This window comes from Hemitrygon akajei, chromosome 11, assembly GCF_048418815.1.
Source record: "Hemitrygon akajei chromosome 11, sHemAka1.3, whole genome shotgun sequence".
In the NCBI taxonomy this organism is placed as follows: Eukaryota; Metazoa; Chordata; class Chondrichthyes; order Myliobatiformes; family Dasyatidae; genus Hemitrygon; species Hemitrygon akajei.
Genome location: NC_133134.1, coordinates 139,378,480 through 139,399,155, shown reverse-complemented (window position 1 = coordinate 139,399,155; position 20,676 = coordinate 139,378,480). Strand labels below are relative to the sequence as shown.

Here is a 20,676-nt window from a genome sequence, read left to right as displayed (position 1 = left end):
AGCCGGGAATTGGGAAGTTGAAATAATATGTTTCAATATATTTAGGGCACAACAGTATACTTACTTAGTTTGTTTAGATTAAATATTCAAATTTAACTACCTTAATTTATATCAGAAATCTTAAGCCAATTTTGCCACAAATTTGCATGAAAAATTTCAAAGATTCTTCAGACAGACTTTGGTGGTGTTATCGTACCAAAGAGCAAATTTCTTACCAGGATATGGTTATGCTAGCTAAGCCAGATATCTTTTTCATCATTTCCAGCTGCCTTACATTTTCCAAGTCAAGTCAAGTCACTTTTACTGTCATTTCAACCATAACTGCTGGTACAATACACAGTAAAAATGAGACAACGTTTTTTCAGGACCATGGTGTTACATGACACAGTACAAAAACTAGACTGAACTACGTAAAAAACAACACAGAAAAAAAAAACTACACTAGACTACAGACCTACCCAGGACCGCGTAAAGTGCACAAAACAGTGCACGCATTACAATAAATAATAAACAGGACAGTAGGGCAAGGTGTCAGTCCAGGCTCTGGGTATTGAGGAGTCTGATGGCTTGGGGCAAGAAACTGTTACATAGTCTGGTCGTGAGAGCCCAAATGCTTCAGTGCCTTTACCCAGACGGCAGGAGGGAGAAGAGTTTGTATGAGGGGTGCATGGGGTCCTTCATAACGCTGTTTGCTTTACGGATGCAGCGTGTAGTGTAAATGTCTGTAAAGGCAGGAAGAGAGACCCCGATGATCTTCTCAGCTGACCTCACTATCCGCTGCAGGGTCTTGCAATCCGAGATGGTGCAATTTCCAAACCAGGCAGTGATGCAGCTGCTCACTGTACTTTTCAAGGATACTACTGAACAGTTTGGAATAGGTAGATAAGTTTCACATTGAGATTATTGTTATATTTCATGGTAGCATTCCTGTATACAAGTCAGTACCTAACACAAATTAACCTCACTGCGCTACTGAAGAAATACCACATTGTTGGAGGAGCTGCTTTTTGGATAATCCACTGTGCCAGAACTTGTCAGCAGTAAGATGTATATACACCAAACACTGGCTGTCTGCATACTTGTGAGGTTGTCCACGAATTACTGGGAGCACTGGTAAAAATAACGTGTTCCTCTAGGGCAGGGGGTCCCAACCTTTTTAGTGCCATGGACCATATCAAGGTTGGGAACTTCTGCTCTTGGGCATTCTCCAGAAAATTCTGTTTGCCCAGAGATGTGTTTAGGATCTTTGGCTGAAGCTAGGATTAGATTTGAGAACACTAAGGGTCTGGAACGGGGGTAGATTTTGACAGGCAATAACATAAGTAGAATAAAATATGCATGGACAGCATATTAGTGTTGATGCCAATGGCCTTAACAGTATTTCTTTTGATCTGTGACAAGTCTATGCCCCTATCCTTCGTGAATAACAAAGACTTAGTGTAATTACTTTTGTGAGTTTAATGCTGTTAATTTGCTAATAAGCATTGTACAAAAGCCTAAATAGATTCTTGTGTGTGGTAGCAAGCCTTTGTGTGACATAATACCATTATGTGGAGAGGATATGGAGTTCCTGCCCTGGCTCAATGCAAGTCTTAAAGTTTACTGAATTCAGTAATACTGAGTATTACTGAACACTCCTGCCAATCAGTAATATATAAAACATCTAAAAACTGTATTGTCAATCAAACAATTTAAATCTTAAGAAAGAAGATCTAATTTTTAAACAAAGCCAATGCATCAAAAAAGCACAAAACTTACCAGTTCACAAACAGATAGCTTATAAATTCCTATCTAATATTACATCTTTCCAATTGCTCAGAACAAAAACCTCATTGTAATTTTCTCAGAACCAAAGGACATGGCATTTTCACTATTGCTGCAACATGAATACTGTTGATTAAAATCGAAGAATGTGTGCAGGCTTTTGACAAGTTCTATGTTCTCAAAGAAATCCTGCAATCATGTAAATTCAGTACAATGTAATTCTGTGCATCTGGCAAACAGTAACAAGGGTTCACGACAGAAAAGTACATGGAGACTCACTGAAATAGACTAATTCTTATATCTCAAAAGCCCATTTATTTTCAGCTGCGGAAAAAGAAATCTACAAAAATGAATGACTTTGGGATAACAGGAAAAGATTAATTTAAAATTAGCCTCTAGAACACTAGAAAGTGAAATAACTACTTACAAATGGAACAGAGAGATTATCAATGACCAATTTATTCATCGAAACAAAGCAATACAAGATATCATGCAATTCTTGTGAGTTACTGGACTTTAAGTATCGCACCAACTATACTGCTGGTAGAGTTTTTGTGGGTTGGAAATGTGTTTTATACCTCTGTCTTAATTACTGTCCATCAGAATTTAAAGTGGACTTCAATATTGCAGTCCTTCAAATCTGAATGAACTTTGGCTGTTTTATGACAACTACAAAACTGTTCCAAGTGCAGAGATTTATCATTGACAGTCTCTCATTCTATAAAGCCAATCAAACCCAAGTATAGCCCAGTTTAAAGAAAAAAAATCTGAAAAAATGCACAAATACCTTTTATCTTCAGAATCTGGCAAAGGAACATAGACTGCATTTGAATCAATGTGGCATTTGTTCAGAATTAAGACCAAAAATTTAAGGGAAAAGATGTGACCGAAACAGCGTTTGAAGGCTGCGATATTTCAGATTAGTTCAAAACTCTGCAGGTTAAGTAGTCAGATTAACTGAATTATAAGAAACAAAAGGGGGATAAATCAAAAGAAATGACAAATGCAGCAATTTATAAAAAAGTTAGGAAATAAAGAGAAAAAGCAATACTGTATAGACCAGGACAGCAAAGAAGGAATAGAGAACATACTTAAAAAAAGAGGGTTAAAATGACCAAACATCACAAATGTGTAAATAAAAGATTGAATAAGACGCAGAAAGAGGCTATGAAAGAACTCGATAAAGAACTTGATGGAGAAAGACTGAAGAGTATGGGAAAGAGATGATTTAAATGACAGAGAGAAAAAAGGCAGTAGTATTTTAAAGCAGTCTCCAGTATTTTATCAACATTATTTGTTATTTTAGATTTCAAACAAAATTGAGAAAGGAAATCTTTATTGCATCTGTGCCAAAGAAGAAACAGTATAAATGATAAATATCATTCCAAGTACCTGAAACTGTTCAGTTCCTGGCTGCTGTAAGAGTTTTATGTTGCTGCTTCCAGATGTCTGTTGACCTCCCCCATCATTCCAGGCAGGGTTATCGGTATCATCTTGCAAGCCACAGTTTAAATCATCATTTGACACACTTTGATCCAGGGCATTTCGACAAAAGCTGAAATGGGAAGCTGCTGGAAATTGAAGAGAAGGTGAATGGATGAATTAATGAGGAGGAGCTTTCCCTTCATCAGAAAGAACAATTGTATCACAATCAACAACTAATTAATTTAGCAGTTTAAACTCTACTGTTGAAATTAAGCAACACCTCCTTTGCAGCATCTTGCCCATGCAGCCAATGGAGACACAACGTTGCCCTGGAGCTCCTGTGCTAGATTCCAAGAACAATACCTAATGATTTCTTAGTTAACATATGTGAATGTCAACAGACAACAAAATTCAATTTGACTTTACTGTCAAATAGCCTGCTGACAGTCGTTATTTTGCTTCACATTTTAAAAGTCGGTTACTTGGTTAATGTACTACAGAGGAAGAGGCATACAGAAATCATACCATTTTCAGGAAAGAGTAAACTGCAATGCAATTAGTATATATGCAGATATAGTTTTGAAAATTACAACAGCAGAAATTGAAGGAAAAGCCAAGTAAGGTTGTTGGAGTTATGGAAAATTGAATTTCTGCACCAATATTACACTTTCAAAATACTTCCAGAAAGTAATAACACCAAGAATTTAAATTACATTGATGAGAAAACCTGCAGATGCTGGAAATCCGAGCAACACACACAAAATGCTGGAGGAACTCAGCAGGCCAGGCAGCATCAATGAAAAGAAGTACAGTCGGCGTTTCAGGACAAAGCCCTTCAACGGGACTCAGCAGTCTGGACAACATCTATGGAAAAGAGTAAACAGTTGACTGGAGTCCTGACGAAGGGTCTTGGCCCAAAACATTGACTGCTTACTCTTTTCCGTAGATACTGCCTGGCCTGCAAGTTCCTCCAGCATTTTGTGTGTGTTGTTATTTAAATTACATTACTTAGAATAAAGAACAGTATCACACAGGAAGAGGCCTTTTGGCCCATGCAGTCTGTGCTGACCCTGAAGAAGTTAAATAAAGCCCATATGCTTTCACATATCATAAACACTAGAGATTTTATTTACTAATTTACTTTTTAGAGATACAATCAGGAACAGGCCCTTCCGGCCCAAAGAGCTGCACTGTTCAGCAGCTCACCTAATCACAGGGCCATTTATAGTGACCAGTTTAACCTACTAACCTCTACGTCTTTGGAATGTGGTAGGAAAATGGAGCACCTGGAGGAAACCCACATGCTCAAGGGAAGGACATACAAACCTCTTACTAAGGACGCTGGAATTGTACTCTGAACTCCAGAACGCCCCTAGCTGTAATAGTGCCACAATAACCGCTACATTACTGTGGCACAAATCATAAATACAACAACTTTTGCAAATGATGGAAACCTGGAACAGCATGTACAAAATGCTGGAGGAACTCAGCAGGTCAGGCAGCATTTATGGAGAGGAATAAACAGTCAATGTTTCGGGCCGAGACCCTTCATCAGGATTGGAAACAAAGGGGGCAAAAGCCAAAATAAAAAGGAGGGAAGAGGGGAAGGGGTACATATTGGCAGGTGATAGGTGAGACCAGGTGAGGGGGTAGGTGGGTGGGTGGGGGGAATGGGTGATGAAGTGAGAAACTAGGAGATGACAGGTGGAAGAGGTAAAGGGTTGAAGAAGATGGAATTTAATAGAAAAGGACAATGGGCTATGGAAGAAAGAGAAGTAGGAGGGGGTAGTTATTACACCTACCCCCCTCTATTTTTCCATTCCCCATTCTGGTTATCCTTCTCTTTTGCAGACAATATGCCAAAAGTGACCTAACTAATGTTTTCTGCTTCTGTCATTTAAAAACTCAGACAGAATTGCATCAAATATTCAGCTAATGGCTTACTCATCAATTAGTGATTGAGGTCCAGTTATTGTAAACTGAGAGAATCCCATATTCAGAGAGAAAAAAATCTAGATCCACTGTCATGACAGTTTCAGGATTTATTTTTAAAAAGAAACCATTGGAAATTAGATTGTAGGTAGAGGTCCTATAACCTTGTCATTTGTTTCTGTTTTCCATTAGTTTCATTATTAGAAATGAATGAAAAAATTGCTCCCAAGTGCATAATAACAACATTAAAAATGAGCTAGAAAAAGTATTAAACTTGTAAATGTTGGGTTAGGTTTGGGGCTGTGCAGATTCTTTGCATAATAGTAGGAATCCATTAGTTGCAATGCATTGTTATCAATCAGATGAAAAAGGGCCAATAGAGAATTATAAAATCAATACGTCTGTACTACAGTACCATTGTGGATCATATGCATGACAATTCACAATGGGTTTTATGTTCAAAACATTTTTGTTAAGATTGCTATCTGAAATAAACAGATTGTTTATTTTATATGCAATGAAGTCCTGCTTTAATACTAATGGCATTTTCCAGTGGAAATTAGTCAGATTGAAGTCACAGCAAACAAACATTTAATATATAAGTAGTTCAATTTCATTTCTGAATGGAAAAACTGAATCAACATTACATTCTTAAGCATTTTGAACTACATGGATGTTTTGATGTTTCACACAACAGTATCACTCCTCCACATTCAATCTGCCACTCATTCTTTGAGGGGAACTGCCTCTGAACAATTGTCCAACCCACAATCTCAAAATAGGGTCGTAATATTCAACATATTAAATTAATATGCATTGGAGAGAGCAGAGAAAATAGATATCTTGGAAATTAGTAACAAGATGATTTCAATTAATTATTATATATATCATGATGATGTTTGTCTTGTTACAATCACTCTTGGGTAAGTAACAATTTAATTTAAAAATTCTGTTGTCAAGCCACATTTATTATTTTTTTTAACTACAGCCAAAGCTAGTGATAACTGCCTCAAAACAAGACAATATTATGGAATAATACACAAAATGCCGGGGGAAATCAGCAGGTCTGGCAGCATTTATGGAGAGGAATCTTAATGAAGGGTTGCAGCCCAAAACATCGACGCTTTATTTTTCTCCATAGATACTGCCTTACCTGCTGAGTTGGTCTAGCAGTTTGTGTGCTTTAGTCTGAATTTCTAATATCTGCAGAGTCTCATGTCAATATTGCAGAACTCTCATAAAGATGCTAGGCTTGTCTGCATCAAGCCCAAACCATACATTTTTCCCCCTGCCTGTATCAATATGGTAGGAAATATGGTGGCACTGTTGATCAGAGATAGTGTCACAGCTGCAGAAAAGGTTGCACCAAGGAGGGATTGTCTACAGAGTCTCTGTGGGTGGAGGTTAGGAACAGGAAGGGGTCAATAACTTGACTGAATGTTTTTTATAGGCTGCCCAATAGTAACAGGGATATCGAGGAGCAGATAGGGAAATTGTGGTGAACTAGATATACCTGTCTGACTGCTCCTGTGGCTGCTCCCACAGACCCCTGTATAAAGGCGACTGTGGGCTGCTGCTCTCCCTCATTTTCCCCAGGATGTAGTGCTGTTTATTCTTCCAGTCAATAAAAGCCAATATCTCACTTCCTAAGTCTCAGCATGAGTTATTGATGGTGCTTCAGAAATAGATCCTGGAAAGGTGTAATAATAACAGGGGTGTCGTGATGGGAGATTTTAACTTCCCAAATATCGATTGGCATCTCCCTAGAGCGAGGGGTTTAGATGGGGTGGAGTTTGTTAGGTGCGTTCAGGAAGGTTTCTTGACACAGTATATAGATAAGCCTACAAGAGGAGAGGCTGTACTTGATTTGGTATTGGGATATGAACCTAGTCAGGTGTCAGATCACTCAGTGGGAGAGCATTTTGGAGATAGTGTTCATAATTCTATCTCCTTTACAATAGCATTGGAGAGAGATAAGAACAGACAAGTTAGAAAAGTGTTTAATTGGAGTAAAGGTAATTATGAGGCTATCAGGAAGGAAATTGGAGGCTTAAATTGGAAACAGATGTTCTCAGGGAAAAGTACGGGAGAAATGTGGCAAATATTCAGGGGATATTTGTGTAGAGTTCTGTATAGGTACGTTCCAATGAAACAGGGAAGTTAAGGTAGGGTACAGGAACTGTGGTGTACAAAGGCTGTAATAAATCTAGTCAAGAAGAAAAGAAAAGCTTACAAAAGTTTCAGAAAGCTAGGTAATGTTAGAGATCTAGAAGATTATAAGGCTACTAGGAAGGAGCTTAAGAAGGAAATTAGGAGAGCCAGAAGGGACCATGAGAAGGCCTTGGTGGGCAGAATTAAGGAAAACCCCAAGGCATTCTACAAGTATGTGAAGAGCAAGAGGATAAGACATGAAAGAATAGGACCTATCAAGTGTGACAGTGGGAAAGTGTGTATGGAACCAGAGGAAATAGCAGAGGTACTTAATGAATACTTAAGTATTCACTATGGAAAGGGATCTTAGTGATTGTAGTGATGACTTCAGATTCAGATTCAGTTTATTGTCATTTATAAACCACAAATACAATGCAGTTAAAAAATGAGACAACGTTCTCCGGAATGATATCACGAAAAAGCACAAAACAGACCACACAAGAAAAACCACATAACGTTTGGTAATCCCCAATCCAGAGTCCGGAAAGGCTGCTGCGTATTGATATCGCGCTACCGTCTTAGCACGTTCCCCAGAAAGGAACTACAAACCCATCAGACAAAACTAAAGCTTCAAGACCTACACAAAACCACATGGTTACATATAGTTATAGTTAACATATAGTTTCAACAGTGCAGACAATACCATAATTGATAAAAGACTAACTGACAAAGACCACATAATTATAACACAGTTTCAACAGTGCAAAGCAATACCATAATCTGATAAAGGGCAGTCCATGGCACGGTTTAAAAGAAAGTCTCAAAGTCCCGACAGCCCATCATCTCACTCATATGGTAGAAGGAAGAAAAACTCTTCCTGCCATGAACCTCCAGCGCCGCAGCTTGCCGATACAGCACTCTGCGAGCCCCGACCACAGCCAACTCCGAGTCTGCAGACTTGCAGCAGACTGAAAAGCTTGAGCATGTAGATATTAAGAAAGAGGATGTGCTGAAGCTTTAGGAAAGCATCAAGTTGGATAAGTCGCCAGGACCGGATGAAATGTGCCCCAGGCTACTGTGGGAGGTGAGGGAGGAGATTGCTGAGCCTCTGGTGATGATCTTTGCATCATCAATGGGGACGGGAGAGGTTCCCGAGGATGGGAGGGTTGTGGATATTGTTCCTTGATTCAAGAAAGGGAGTAGAGAGAGCCCAGGAAATTATAGACCAGTGAATCTTCCCTCAGTGGTTGGTAAGTTGATGGAGAAGATCCTCAGAGGCAGGATTTATGAACATTTGGAGAGGTATAATATGATTAGGAGTAGTCAGCATGGCTTTGTAAAGGGCAGGTCGTGCCTTACGAGCCTGATTGAATTTTTTGAGGATGTGACTAAACACATTGATGAAGGAAGTGCAGTAGATGTAGTGTATATGGATTTCAGCAAGGCATTTGATAAGGTGTCCCATGCAAGGCTTATTGAGAAAGTAAGGAGGCATGAGATCCATGGGATTATTGTTTTGTGGATCCAGAACTGGCTTGCCCACAGAAGGTGTGGTTGTAAATGGGTCATATTCTGCATGGAGGTTGGTCACCACTGGAGTGCCTCAGGGATCAGTTCCGGGACCCTTACTCTTCGTGATTTTTATAAATGACCTGTATGAGGAAGTGGAGGGATTGGTTAGTAAGTTTGCTGATGACACAAAGGTTGGAGGTGTTGTGGATAGTGTGGAGGGTTGTCAGAGGTTACAGCGGGACATTGATAGGATGTAAAACTGGGCTGAGAAGTGGCAGATGGAGTTCAACCCAGATAAGTGTGAAGTAGTTCATTTTGATAGGTCAAACATGATGGCAGAATATCATATTAATGGTAAGACACTTGGCAGTGTGGAGGATCAGAGGGATCTTGGGGCAGAGTCCATAGGATGCTCAAAGCAGCTGCGCAGGTTGACTGTGGTTAAGAAGGCATATGGTGTATTGGCCTTCATCAATCACGGAATTGAATTTAAAAGCTGAGTGGTAATGTCACAGCTATATAGGACCCTGGTCAGACCCCATTTGGCGTACTGTGCTTAGTTCTGGTTGACTCACTACAGGAAGGATGTGGAATCCATAGAAAGGGTGGAAAGGAGATTTACAAGAATGTTGCCTGGATTGGGGAGCATGCCTTATTAGAATAGGTTGAGTGAACTTGGCATTTTCTCCTTGGAGCGAAGCAGAATGAGAGATGACTTGATAGAGGTATACAAGATGATGAGAGGCATAAATCGTGTGGATAGTCAGAGGCTTTTTCCCAGGTCTGAAATGGTTGCCACAAGAGGACACAGGTTTAAGGTGCTGGGGAGTAGGTACAGAGGAAATGTGAGGGGTAAAGTTTTTACTCAGAGAGTGGTGATTGCATGAGATGGGCTGCCGGCAACGATGGTGGAGGCAAATATGATAGGGTCTTTTAAGAGGCTTTTAGATAGGTACATGGAGCTTAGTCAAATAGAGGGCTATAGGTAAGCCTAGTAATTTCTAAGGTTGGGACATGTTCGGCACAACTTTGTGGGCCAAAGGGCATATATTTTGCTGTAGGTTTTCTATGTTTCTATGAAACAAAAGACTGGCTTGTAATAACTGTACTCTTTTGCCTGTCTAATCTGAAGTCCTCATTTACTGCCTCAGTAGACTTAAGCATCACATTCCTCTACCAATATCTCCTTGCTATTGCTACCTGTAGTGTGAAATTGCAACTGAATTTGAAAACACACCACTTTATACACACTTTTGAGTAATCTGTAACATTCTAAGAAACTGAAAATATTGAAAATGGAGATGCAGAAAAAATCAATTTTAACTGATAGTAAAAGTCACAAAATTATTTAACATTATAGTTCATAGTCAAGTAAAATAGCCAGTCATTTGAGAAATTTAAAATGCAAATGTATATATTGTACATGTTCACTTAATTTTCTAACTAATGATATGCATTGTATTATTAGGACAGACAGGTAGGCATAGGGGATAGGGTGACTCTGTTGGTTAAAAATGAACGTAAAAACCTTAGAATGACATGACATGGGATCGGAAGATGTTGAATCCTTTGGGTAGAGTTAAGAAACTACAAAGATGAAGAGACCCAGAGGGGTGTTATGTACTCTAAATAGTAGTGAGGATGCGGGGTACAAATTTCAATGGGAGATAGAAATGGCATGTATAAGGCATGTTCTGATAGACATTTGGGAACTTCAATATACAGGTAGATTCAGAAAACCAGATTTATGCGGGATCTGAAGAGAGGGAATTTGTAGATTGCCTAATAGATAGTTTTCTAGGGCAGCTTGTGGTTGAGCCCAATAGGGAAAAGGCAATTCTGGATTGGGTGTTGTTTAATGAACTAAATTTGATTAGGGAGCTTAAGGTAAAGGAACCTTTGGGAGGCAGTGATCATAATATGATCGAATTCATCCTGTAGTTTGAGGTGGAAAAGCTAAAATCTGATGTATTGATATTACAGGAATTATAGAGGCATGAAAGAAGAGTTGGGCAAAGTTGATTGGAAGAAGACACTGGCAGGGATGACAGAAAAACAGCAATGGCTGGAGTTTCTGGAAGCAGTTCAGGAGGTGCAGGACAGATACATCCCAAAGAAGTAATGCTCTAAAGGAAGGATGAGGCTACCATGGCTGACAAGGGAAGTCAAAGACAGCATAAAAGCAAAAGAGAGGGCAGATATCAAATATTAGTTGGAAGTTACAGGATTGAGAAGGTTTTAAAAACCAACGGAAGGCATCTAAAAGTAATAACAAGAGAAAAGATTAAATTTGAATGTAGGTTAGCCAATAAGATAAAAAAGGATACCAAATGTTTTTACAGATATATAGTGTAAAGCATAAATGAGTGGTAAGAGTGAAAATTGAACCACTGGAAAATTTTCTGACAGAAGCAATAATAGGAGACAAAAAAAATAGTGGGCAAACTCATTAAGTATTCTGTGTCAGTCTTCACTGTGGAAGGCACCAGAAATAAGCCAGAAATTTGAATGTGGTGGAGTAAGAAATGGGTATAGTTGTTATTACTAAGGAGAAAGTGCTTGAGAAGCTGAACGATTAGAAGATAGATATAGTATGTCACCTAGTCCAGATGGTCTACATCCCAGGGTCCTGAAAGGGTAACTGAAAGGATTGTGGAAGCATTAGCAGCAATCGTTCAAGAAGGAATGGTTCTGGAAGAGCGGAAAATTGCAAATGACATTCCACTCCTCAAGAACAGAGAGAGGCAACAGAAAGGAAATTATAGGCCAGTTTTTGCCTGATTTCAGTGGTTGTGAAGATGTTGCAGTCCATTATTAAGGATGAGGTTTCAGAGTACTTGGAGTTACATGTTAAAATAAGCCAAAGTCAGCTTGGTTTTCTAAAGGAGAAATCCTGCCAAAGAAATCTGCTGGAATTATTTGAGGAAATAACAGGCAGGATAGACGAAGGAGAGTCGGTGAATGTTGTTTATTGGGATTGACGGCTTTGTTGCCAGGGAAGGACTTAGCCAAATAGGAGAATGAACAAAGAAGTGGCAGATGAAATACAGTGTCAGGAAGTATATGGTTATACACTTTGGTAGAAGAAATAAAAGTTATGGACTGTTTTCTAAACTGACAGAAAATTAAAAAATCAAAGGTGCAGAAGGACTTGGGGTTCTTTGTGCAGGATTGCACAAAGGTTAACTTGCCTGTTGAACTGGTGGTAAGGAAGGTAAATGCAATGTTAGCATTCATTTTGAGGGGACTAGAATATAAAAGGAAGCATGTAATGCTGAGACACTCACATCTATGGTGATGAAATGCTTTACGAGGTTGGTAATGACTAGAATGAACTCCTGCCTCAGCAAGGACCTGGACCCATTGCAGTTTGCCTATCACCACAATATCTACAGCAAACACAATCTCAATGGCTTTTCACACAGCCTTAGATCACCTGGACAATACTAACACCTATGTTGGCATGCTGTTTGTTGACGGTAACCCAGCATTTAACAACATCATCACCTCAGTCCTGATCGATAAGCTACAGAACTTCCCTTTTCAATTCAATCCTCGAATCCTCGACTTCCTAACCGGAAGAACATATTCTTTGTGGATTGGTAATAATATCTCCTCCTGGCTGATGATCATCACTGGTGCATCTCAGAGGTGTGTGCTTAACCCACTGCTCTACTCTCTCTATACCCATGACTGTGTGGTTAGGTACAGCTCAAATGCCATCTATAAATTTGCTGATAATACAAGTATTGTTGGCAGAATCTCAGATGGAGATGAGAGGGCATACAGAAGCGAGATATGCCAACTAGTTGAGTGGTCTTGCAGCAACAATCTTGCACTCAACATCAGTGAGACCAAAGAGCTGATTGTGGACTTCAGAAAGGGTAGGACAAGGGAACAGAAACCAATCCTCATAGAGGGATCAGAAATGAAGAGAGTGACCAATTTTAATTTCCTGGGAATCAAGATCTTTGAGGATCTAACCTGGTCCCAATACAGTAGCTACATTTCATTAATAGTTTGAGGAGATTTGGTTTGTCACCTAAAACACTTGGAAACATCAACAGATGTACTGTGGAGAGTATTCTGACCAGCTGCTTAGCATGGGGTGAGGGGCTACTGCACAGGATCAAAAGAAGCAAGAGAAAATCAGTTAGCTCCATCTTGGGTACCACTCTCCGTAGTATCTAATACATCTTCGAGGAGCAGTGCCTCAGAAAGGTGACGTCCTTTATTAAGGACTCCCATCACCCAGGGCATATCATCCTCTCATTGGTACTATCAGGAAGGAGACATAGAAGCCTGAAGGCACAAACTCATTGATTCTAGAACAGTTTCTTCCCCTCTGCTATTGATTGCTAAATGGACATTGAACCCATGAACCCTACCTCACTTTTTTCATTATTTCTGTTTTTGTACTATTTTAAATTTAACTATTTAATATATGTAGGGTTCTTAGTACTGTTAACTGTTAAAAAAAATGGCTTCTCTGTAGTGTTAATAATGAGATGGCTTCTTTGTAATGTTAACTGCTGAGGTAATGGGTTTTCTGAACAGCATGTTTGGGTTATGATTAGTGATAATGGGACTTTTATCCAACCGGAGAGATGTTATTCTTTCTTGTCTGTCTAAAGCTGTTAGTTTGTGTGAGTTTTGGGATCTTCAGAGCGGAGAGGTGAGGAGGCAGGATGAGCAGGAAGTGCTCTGGTCGACCACCGTGGTTGGTCCCAGGCCGAGGTTTGAGGAGATCGAATGGTGGAGAGAATACCCGGCTTCTCGAGCTCCAACGATTTTGTGCACAAGTTGATAAACTCTGGTAAGCGTGGCACCTTTTTTTTCTCTTTTGTATTTGTATTTGTTTCTCTTTTAACCTCCTAGTTCCAGTAAAATTATAAAGTGTAATCATTTACTTGCATATTGTGTACTGTTTGATATTTTACGTAGTGGGTGGGTACCGGAGTGCATCATACAGTGTCCACACCAACGCGGTTACAGAGTTGGCGGGGTCGGTGTCAGTTCACCCTAGATGAACGGGAGTCAATTGGGGCATAGTTGTTACATATATATATTTATATATATACTGTAATTGATTTACTTTTTTTTCTCTATATTATCATGTATTACATTATACTGCTGCCGCTAAGTTAACAAATTCCACAACGTATGCCAGTGCTATTAAACCTGATTCTGATTCTGACAGTCCATACTAGGAGTATTGTCACCAGCTTTAGGCCTCTTATCTAAGAAAGGATGTGTTGGCATTGGAGAGGGACTAGAGCAGGTTCACAAGAATAATCCCAAGAGTGAACAGTTTAACGAATCAGGTGCATTTGATGGCTTTAAGTTTAGTAGAATGGGTGGGGGGGATCACATAGAAACCTATTAAATATTGGAAGACTAGATAGAGTGGATGTGGTGAGGATGATTCTGATAGTGGGGGAGTCTAGGACCAGAGGGCACAGTCTCAAAATAGAACATCCCTTTAGAACAGAGATGAGGAGGAATTTCTTTAGCCCGCATCTGGTGAACGTGTGGAATTCATTGCAACAAACGGGTATGGAGGCCAAGTTAATGGGTATATTTAAAGTGGAAGTTGACAGTTTCTTCATTAGCAAGGGTGACAAATGTTACGGGGAGAAGGCTGGAGAATGGGGTTGAGAAAGATAATGAATCAGCCATGATGGAATAGCAGAGCAGAGCTGAATGGTCCAATTCTGCTCCTGGGCCTTATGGTCTTACAGTAACAAATTATCAACTGGAATATTTTGTAAGCATTATAGTTTCACATTTTTACTGTGTATTTTTTGTTCAACAATTTTTACATACAATATTAAATTTAAAATTGCCAAGCATATTTCTTAATGTGAAGAATTATACCATTTATCATTCAGGACACAGAAGTATTTGAGTGGCTTGACAAAAATTCAATGAGGCATAAGGAAAATGTTCATTTATTCATCATCAATTTTCAGCACTTAGTTGAATGAAGTCATAAGCAGGCAAAATCGCAGTTGCTAAATCCTTGCAGTTAGCTCTTTTTAAATAAATGAGCCAATTACTTATTTATTTTTTATTAATTATTGCTGATTTCTTCGTTACTACTATCTGATCCCTAAAAAAGCCCCATTATCACATTGGAAAGTGTGTAATTGTGCTTACAATGTTCTCAAGCTATCCCACTTGAATGATACTAGAATTGTTTATGTATGGCTCTTTATTAAACACAACTAATTATAAAACAAAAAAGCTGGAATTATAAAAGTTTTCCATTGAGAAAGTATATCTTTCTAAATATGTGTCAGACATATATTCAGACTTCTGTTAGCAAACTCTACCTCTGATATTTACTCATTTAAAATGTGTTTGATGGACCCTTCACACAAAGTCCAAATATGATGTATTTGTTCAAAGTCAATCCTGACTCTAGAAGCAATGTGAGAATACCTGGAATAAGGAAGCTGGATATTTCTACCATTGACTATTGTTAAAAATTTAGAAAGAAGGTGTCTTCTGCCTGTTCAAACACCAGTAATTAATTGCTTCAAATTCTGTAATTATTTATATGCATTATACATTGCTGGACATTCAGTTGGGTCAAGTAACCAGCAAACTAACTACCAATCACAATCAGTGATTAGTAGAAGCTGGTTAAACTACCTTGACAGGTAGTTTAGAAACATTTGAGATAATTTGTGACACCTTTTAGTTTTAAAACAACTTCCCATCAATTTGTTTGGCCAAACTATTAGATGTGTTTTTTAAAAGCTAGTCATTCCCATGAACAAAATTATCGAAGAACTGTTCATATTAAGTGTATCTTCATTTTATAGTTGGTATGTTCAATCAAGCTCAAAAAATTCTACTCTTATCCTGCTCCATTAATTCTAGTCAATTTATATAATCCATTTTCAATGGAATTATTTTTCATTTTTCTTGACACACTTTCATTAGTTAATGTCTATTTAATTCCCTCACATTTTCCCAAAGAAAGTGTGCTATATAGTACATGTTTCTAGGTTACAAACACATCTGATAGCTCCATAATTTAAATGTAATAACTGTTATGTCAAGTATAACTTTAATATTCATATTACATTCTCAAGGGCAAAGATGTGAATATTCATTACCTTTCCGCACTGCCATAACAGCTACCAGAAAGTTAGTCAGAATCTGATTTCTATTTGCTTTTATTGATTCTGTTACATTTACAAAGCAGCAGTTTGTCTTTGTGATTTCATCTTAACTACCTGCAATCCGATAATATCACCATTAAGAAATATTCTGGAAACGTAATGCTCTAAGCAAGTGATTAAGCAACCCCCACATACCACCATTATGTTCCCATTTCCAGAATAGTATTATTCAGGTAAAACTGAACATAAATTTTGAATGCCTAGAGAAAACTATAATAATTGGCATGAAAGCACCCTCAAAACAAAAAAAAGCACAACTCATCTTTGAAAATCTGTCATAGGGCTAATTTAATTAATTGTAACAAACACCATTTAAGTTATAATTCTGATAGAGCTAAAATTTTGCTAATCTTTCCGAATATTGAAATACAACACTTCAGAAAAATCCATCGTTCTTGTAATATTTGAAATGTTAAGTTTCATTTAACTATTTACACATAATTTATAATTGTTTATTTTGCTTTATTGCCTTAGTTATTTTAACATTTTAAAACAATGCAAACAAGAGATGATCCTTAATAAATTATTGCTGCATATGGTTTTTGAGTGTTAAACTGCAAACATCCCCCGCCCAAATGCCCCCACCAGAAAGCCCATTCCACTGCCAGCATGCTGCACTCTAAACCATCAGCTTGGGGGAAGGATATCCAAGCATTTGGAAAGGGCACCATTTACATTGTCTATTGATCCTGAAATGAATAAATTTATATTCCTGCAGTGCATCAGTGATTGCCAGCCCTCAATTCCCTTTGAATGGATTTCATTTCATAGACATTTGTTCAAGATTTGCTTTCTGGCAACAGCTTATACTCAGCAATTAACAATAGGAATCCAACAAGCATCTTTCCATTATAATCATGTCTTCACTTCAGTTCATTTATTCACCCAGTTCAATTATGTTTCTCTGGCAATTCCTCCCAATTACATTAGCCTCATTTACTGCCTTTATTTGTGATTGCTTAGAAGACAAATAACTTAATAAAAGTCCTCAATATGACAACAGATGCAGATAATTAAATAATTTTAACTCAGAAAGCCATATTTCATATTCAATTATTGTATATTTTACAATTCTTTAAACAATTATTTTTTTTAATTTTAAAAATTAAATTAAATAATTCTACATTTTCAGTTAACTGAGCAGGTTATTCACTAAATTTTTGTCTTCAAATCTGATTGATTATGGAGATTTCATCTCAATTCTGCTTTATTCAGTGAACAATCACCTAAAAACTGAATTATATTATATTTTTCTCATTAATAATACAGTGGACATGCTTTGCTAACAGTATTTGTAGTTCATACAGAATTCAGTATTGATCCTTTCTCTCATCCAAATCTTAGAGTCTTAGTGTAGAGTGAAAACATAAATGAATTGATCTATTGTAGACCATTACTGCTGTGTGAATTAATCAATTTATTTGTCAAGAGATAAATTATGAAGTGTCCACAAATTAACGTATTCTTCTATTATCCTGAAATGAGTTTAAGCAAGAAATAATACATGACATTTCACCAGACTCTTCCATTTGTCCTTGGTATTAATGGTCACAAGACCTGGAACAATAAACTTCTCTTAGAAGTAAAATTGAAATGTAATTTGAAGAAAATAGTGAGATATAATGTAAATTAATTTTAAATCGTTTCCTTTAAAGATAATCGAGTTCATATTGAGTCTTACGAATTCTAGATTACTCCGGTGATAAAAAAATATAAGTTCACCCCATTAACTGAACATCCTTTGAAGTTTTCAATCTGTTCAGTGCTGCCCAAAACAATTTGTAGAGTCTTAATGCCTATTTGTGAAAATCTTTGACACGTCAGTTTTGCCTGCATGGAATTGGAAAAAACAGCAACTTCGGCCAAAGATGTGTGCAACTTCACCCCTTATCTCATTGCAACGAAGCATTCTGATGGAATTGATTAGGCTCCCACAGCTCACTTGATGGACCGACGAGAAGCAGGAGCCAAACAAATAAATTTCTTTGGGTTCAGTTACTAGTTTGCTAAATCCGTTAAATTTGCATTAAAGAGCTTTAAATCTAACTCTTATTGAAGGTGGGGGAGGTGGAAGAAAAAATTATTTTATCACTAGGACAAATAATCCATTATAAGCTTACATATACCCAATCATAACTGTCATTAAATAAAACATAACTGTTAGAGTCATCCCTAAATTATCAAATAAAGCAACAGAAATTAATAAATATGACCAATCTTAATCTATTACCAAACAAGGCGAGATCGGCTTTCAAACTGAAAAGGATGAAATAACAATTATCTACCTATTGGTTCTAAACTTCTGCATTTTTTTAAAGTGTGCTTTGCTGAAATAAATGACTCTTACCTACGCACAAACGTGACAAGCAAGAGACCTAAGATTATAGCTTTGAAGCTGCAGTATACAGGAATAAAGGCAAAACAGCGTCGTGTAAGTGTATCACTCTATCCGGATAATCACTTCGCTACAGCATCTTTTAACAACATTTGCTAACGTAAAAACTATGTTCGGGGACCTGATGAATCAAGATCGGCAACAGCTGGAAGCCTCCATACACTTTAGTCTCTAGATATTGCAAGTACATGATCTGCGTACGAAAATAAAAAATCAATATCAAATCGGCAAAATAAATGAGACAGTAAAGGGCATAATGTATTTTCCCAGTAAGTCATCTCATGTTCAGATTAACGTTCCTATGTCTTTGGAAGGGAAAATATAAACAAGACTCAGCCTTCATAAAGCTCCGCGTTCTCTCTTTGTGCCCGACTCACCGTCCACAGCCATTGCGCTGAATGATGCCAGTCTATAAGGTTGCCATCCTGATCGGGCGCTCGATGTGTCGGCTGCAGAATCACTGGATGCTGCCGGACAGTAACAGGATGTTTTCAGCTCATGCACTCTCTCCCATCGCCTCCAGGCCACCGGAAATACGCCCGGAGCCTCCTTTCAAACTGCTGAATTTGGGACAATCCACACACAAGACGAAAAAAAAACGCCCGATTCTCAACGTCACATCGGATGCGCTGAGAAGGATTCTTTTGTGAGCAAGAATCTTCTGAAGAGACAGTAAATTAGCAACAAAGGTGACCTGCTCGATGCGGACAGTCCTTAAAATGCAGGTCACAACTTGTATCGCTGGAAGAATGGGTTCTGGTATTTCTCTACCTGTGCAGCACCAGAACGGGAGGTGATAAAGAACAAAGGCAGCCAGGCTTTCTGCAAATTATTGATGCCTGTTAGCGGTGCTGGACCAACTTTCAAAGCACCATCGGAAACGCGGAAAGTTATTTTTCATAATCATGAAAAATACTCCATAGCTCCAACCGACCGCGACTAAAAGGATAAGCACACACATTCTTATTTTATTCAGTCAGGTCACATTAACTATTACTCATTATCTTCAACCCATTCATTTTATTTAACTGATTCTTCCTACATTTTTACCAAGAAGGTTTCATTTGAGTCAAAAACTTTTTGTTTTATTCCCTTCATGTTTCAGTTTGCAGGATCCTCAAACTGACTGTTGAAAGAAACATACAGACTGAGCTCAACACAAAATAGCCTCAACAGGACCTTGTGGTGATTTACACATAATTAACTTTAAAGTAGCTGAGAATATATATGTATATATATTATACAGACAGGTTAAAACCAGTATAATAAGCTCAAATATTGGACTTGACTAACTTTGTGAATTATTCAAGATAGTTTTTTTTCCCCCTCTCAATTGTTTCTCTTTCTCATCGGACCCCTGAGCTTGCTTTATAGCTGGTTTGAATTTGAAAGCTGATCTTGTGAGTTTAGAGCATATTATTTAAATTACACACAAATAAAGACTGACAAATAACCAAAGTACAAAAATAGACAGACTGTACAATGGCTCCCCATAATCTGCCGCCATCCTGCCCATTTTCAAAATCATTATTATCATACTACTCTTTCAAAATGCAATTGGCAACTCCTTCCATTATCCTAATTGTAACTTCATTTATCTGCAAATCCCTCCTGATTTACATCCACCTTCCCAACAACAAGATGGCCTGCCCTCCGACTTGTAACCTTCTCTAATTTTCTGTTCATTTTATTAGCTCTTCCACCAGCAGTATCATAACCCCAATGATTACTTCAAATGTTTCCAGTTTTCAATTACCTACATGCCAACATGCTTTGCCTAAAATATTTAGGTCTTCTGGTACATTCATCACCTTTCCTGGCTTTTATCCTGCAATCTTACCACTTTTCTTTAGAATCTTATTTTCCAATTCATAGAAACATAGAAAAACTACAGCAAAATACAGGCCCTTTGGCCCACAAAGCTGTGCTGATTATGTCCTTACTTTAGAACTACCTAGGCTTACCCATAGCCCCCTATTTTTCTCAGCTCCATGTAGCCATCCAGGTGTCTCTTAAAAGATCCTATAGATTCCGCCTCCACCACCACCACCAGTAGCCTATTCCACGCACTCACCACTTTCTGTGTAAAAAACGTACCCCTGATATCTCCTCTGTATCTACTCCCCAGCACCTTAAAACTTTGCCCTTGCGTGCTAGCCATTTCAGCCCTGGGAAGAAGCCTCTGACTATTCACATGATCAATGCCTCTCATTATCTTATACACCTCTATCAGGTCACCTCTCATCCTCTGTCGCTCCAAGGAGAAAAGGCTGAGTTCACTCAACCTATTCTCATAAGGCATGC

The 20,676-nt window shown here is 38.2% G+C and overlaps 1 protein-coding gene across 3 annotated transcripts in view; it reads right to left on the bottom strand.

The window, feature by feature from the left end:
• samd10b (sterile alpha motif domain containing 10b) overlaps positions 1-18,939 on the bottom strand; it is a 115,055-nt gene extending 96,116 nt beyond the window's left edge. Inside the window, exons 1-2 of one of the 3 annotated variants that reach the window (XM_073061794.1) lie at positions 18,750-18,939; positions 3,157-3,335 (exon numbers count right to left, since the gene is read on the bottom strand). In XM_073061794.1, the coding sequence (XP_072917895.1) occupies positions 3,157-3,335; positions 18,750-18,762 (192 nt within the window). In that variant the 5' untranslated portion in view covers positions 18,763-18,939. The remainder of the gene's footprint in view (positions 1-3,156; positions 3,336-18,749) is intronic. The other 2 variants (XM_073061793.1, XM_073061792.1) reach the window with 2 other exon arrangements.
• Positions 18,940-20,676: the final 1,737 nt, after the last annotated feature.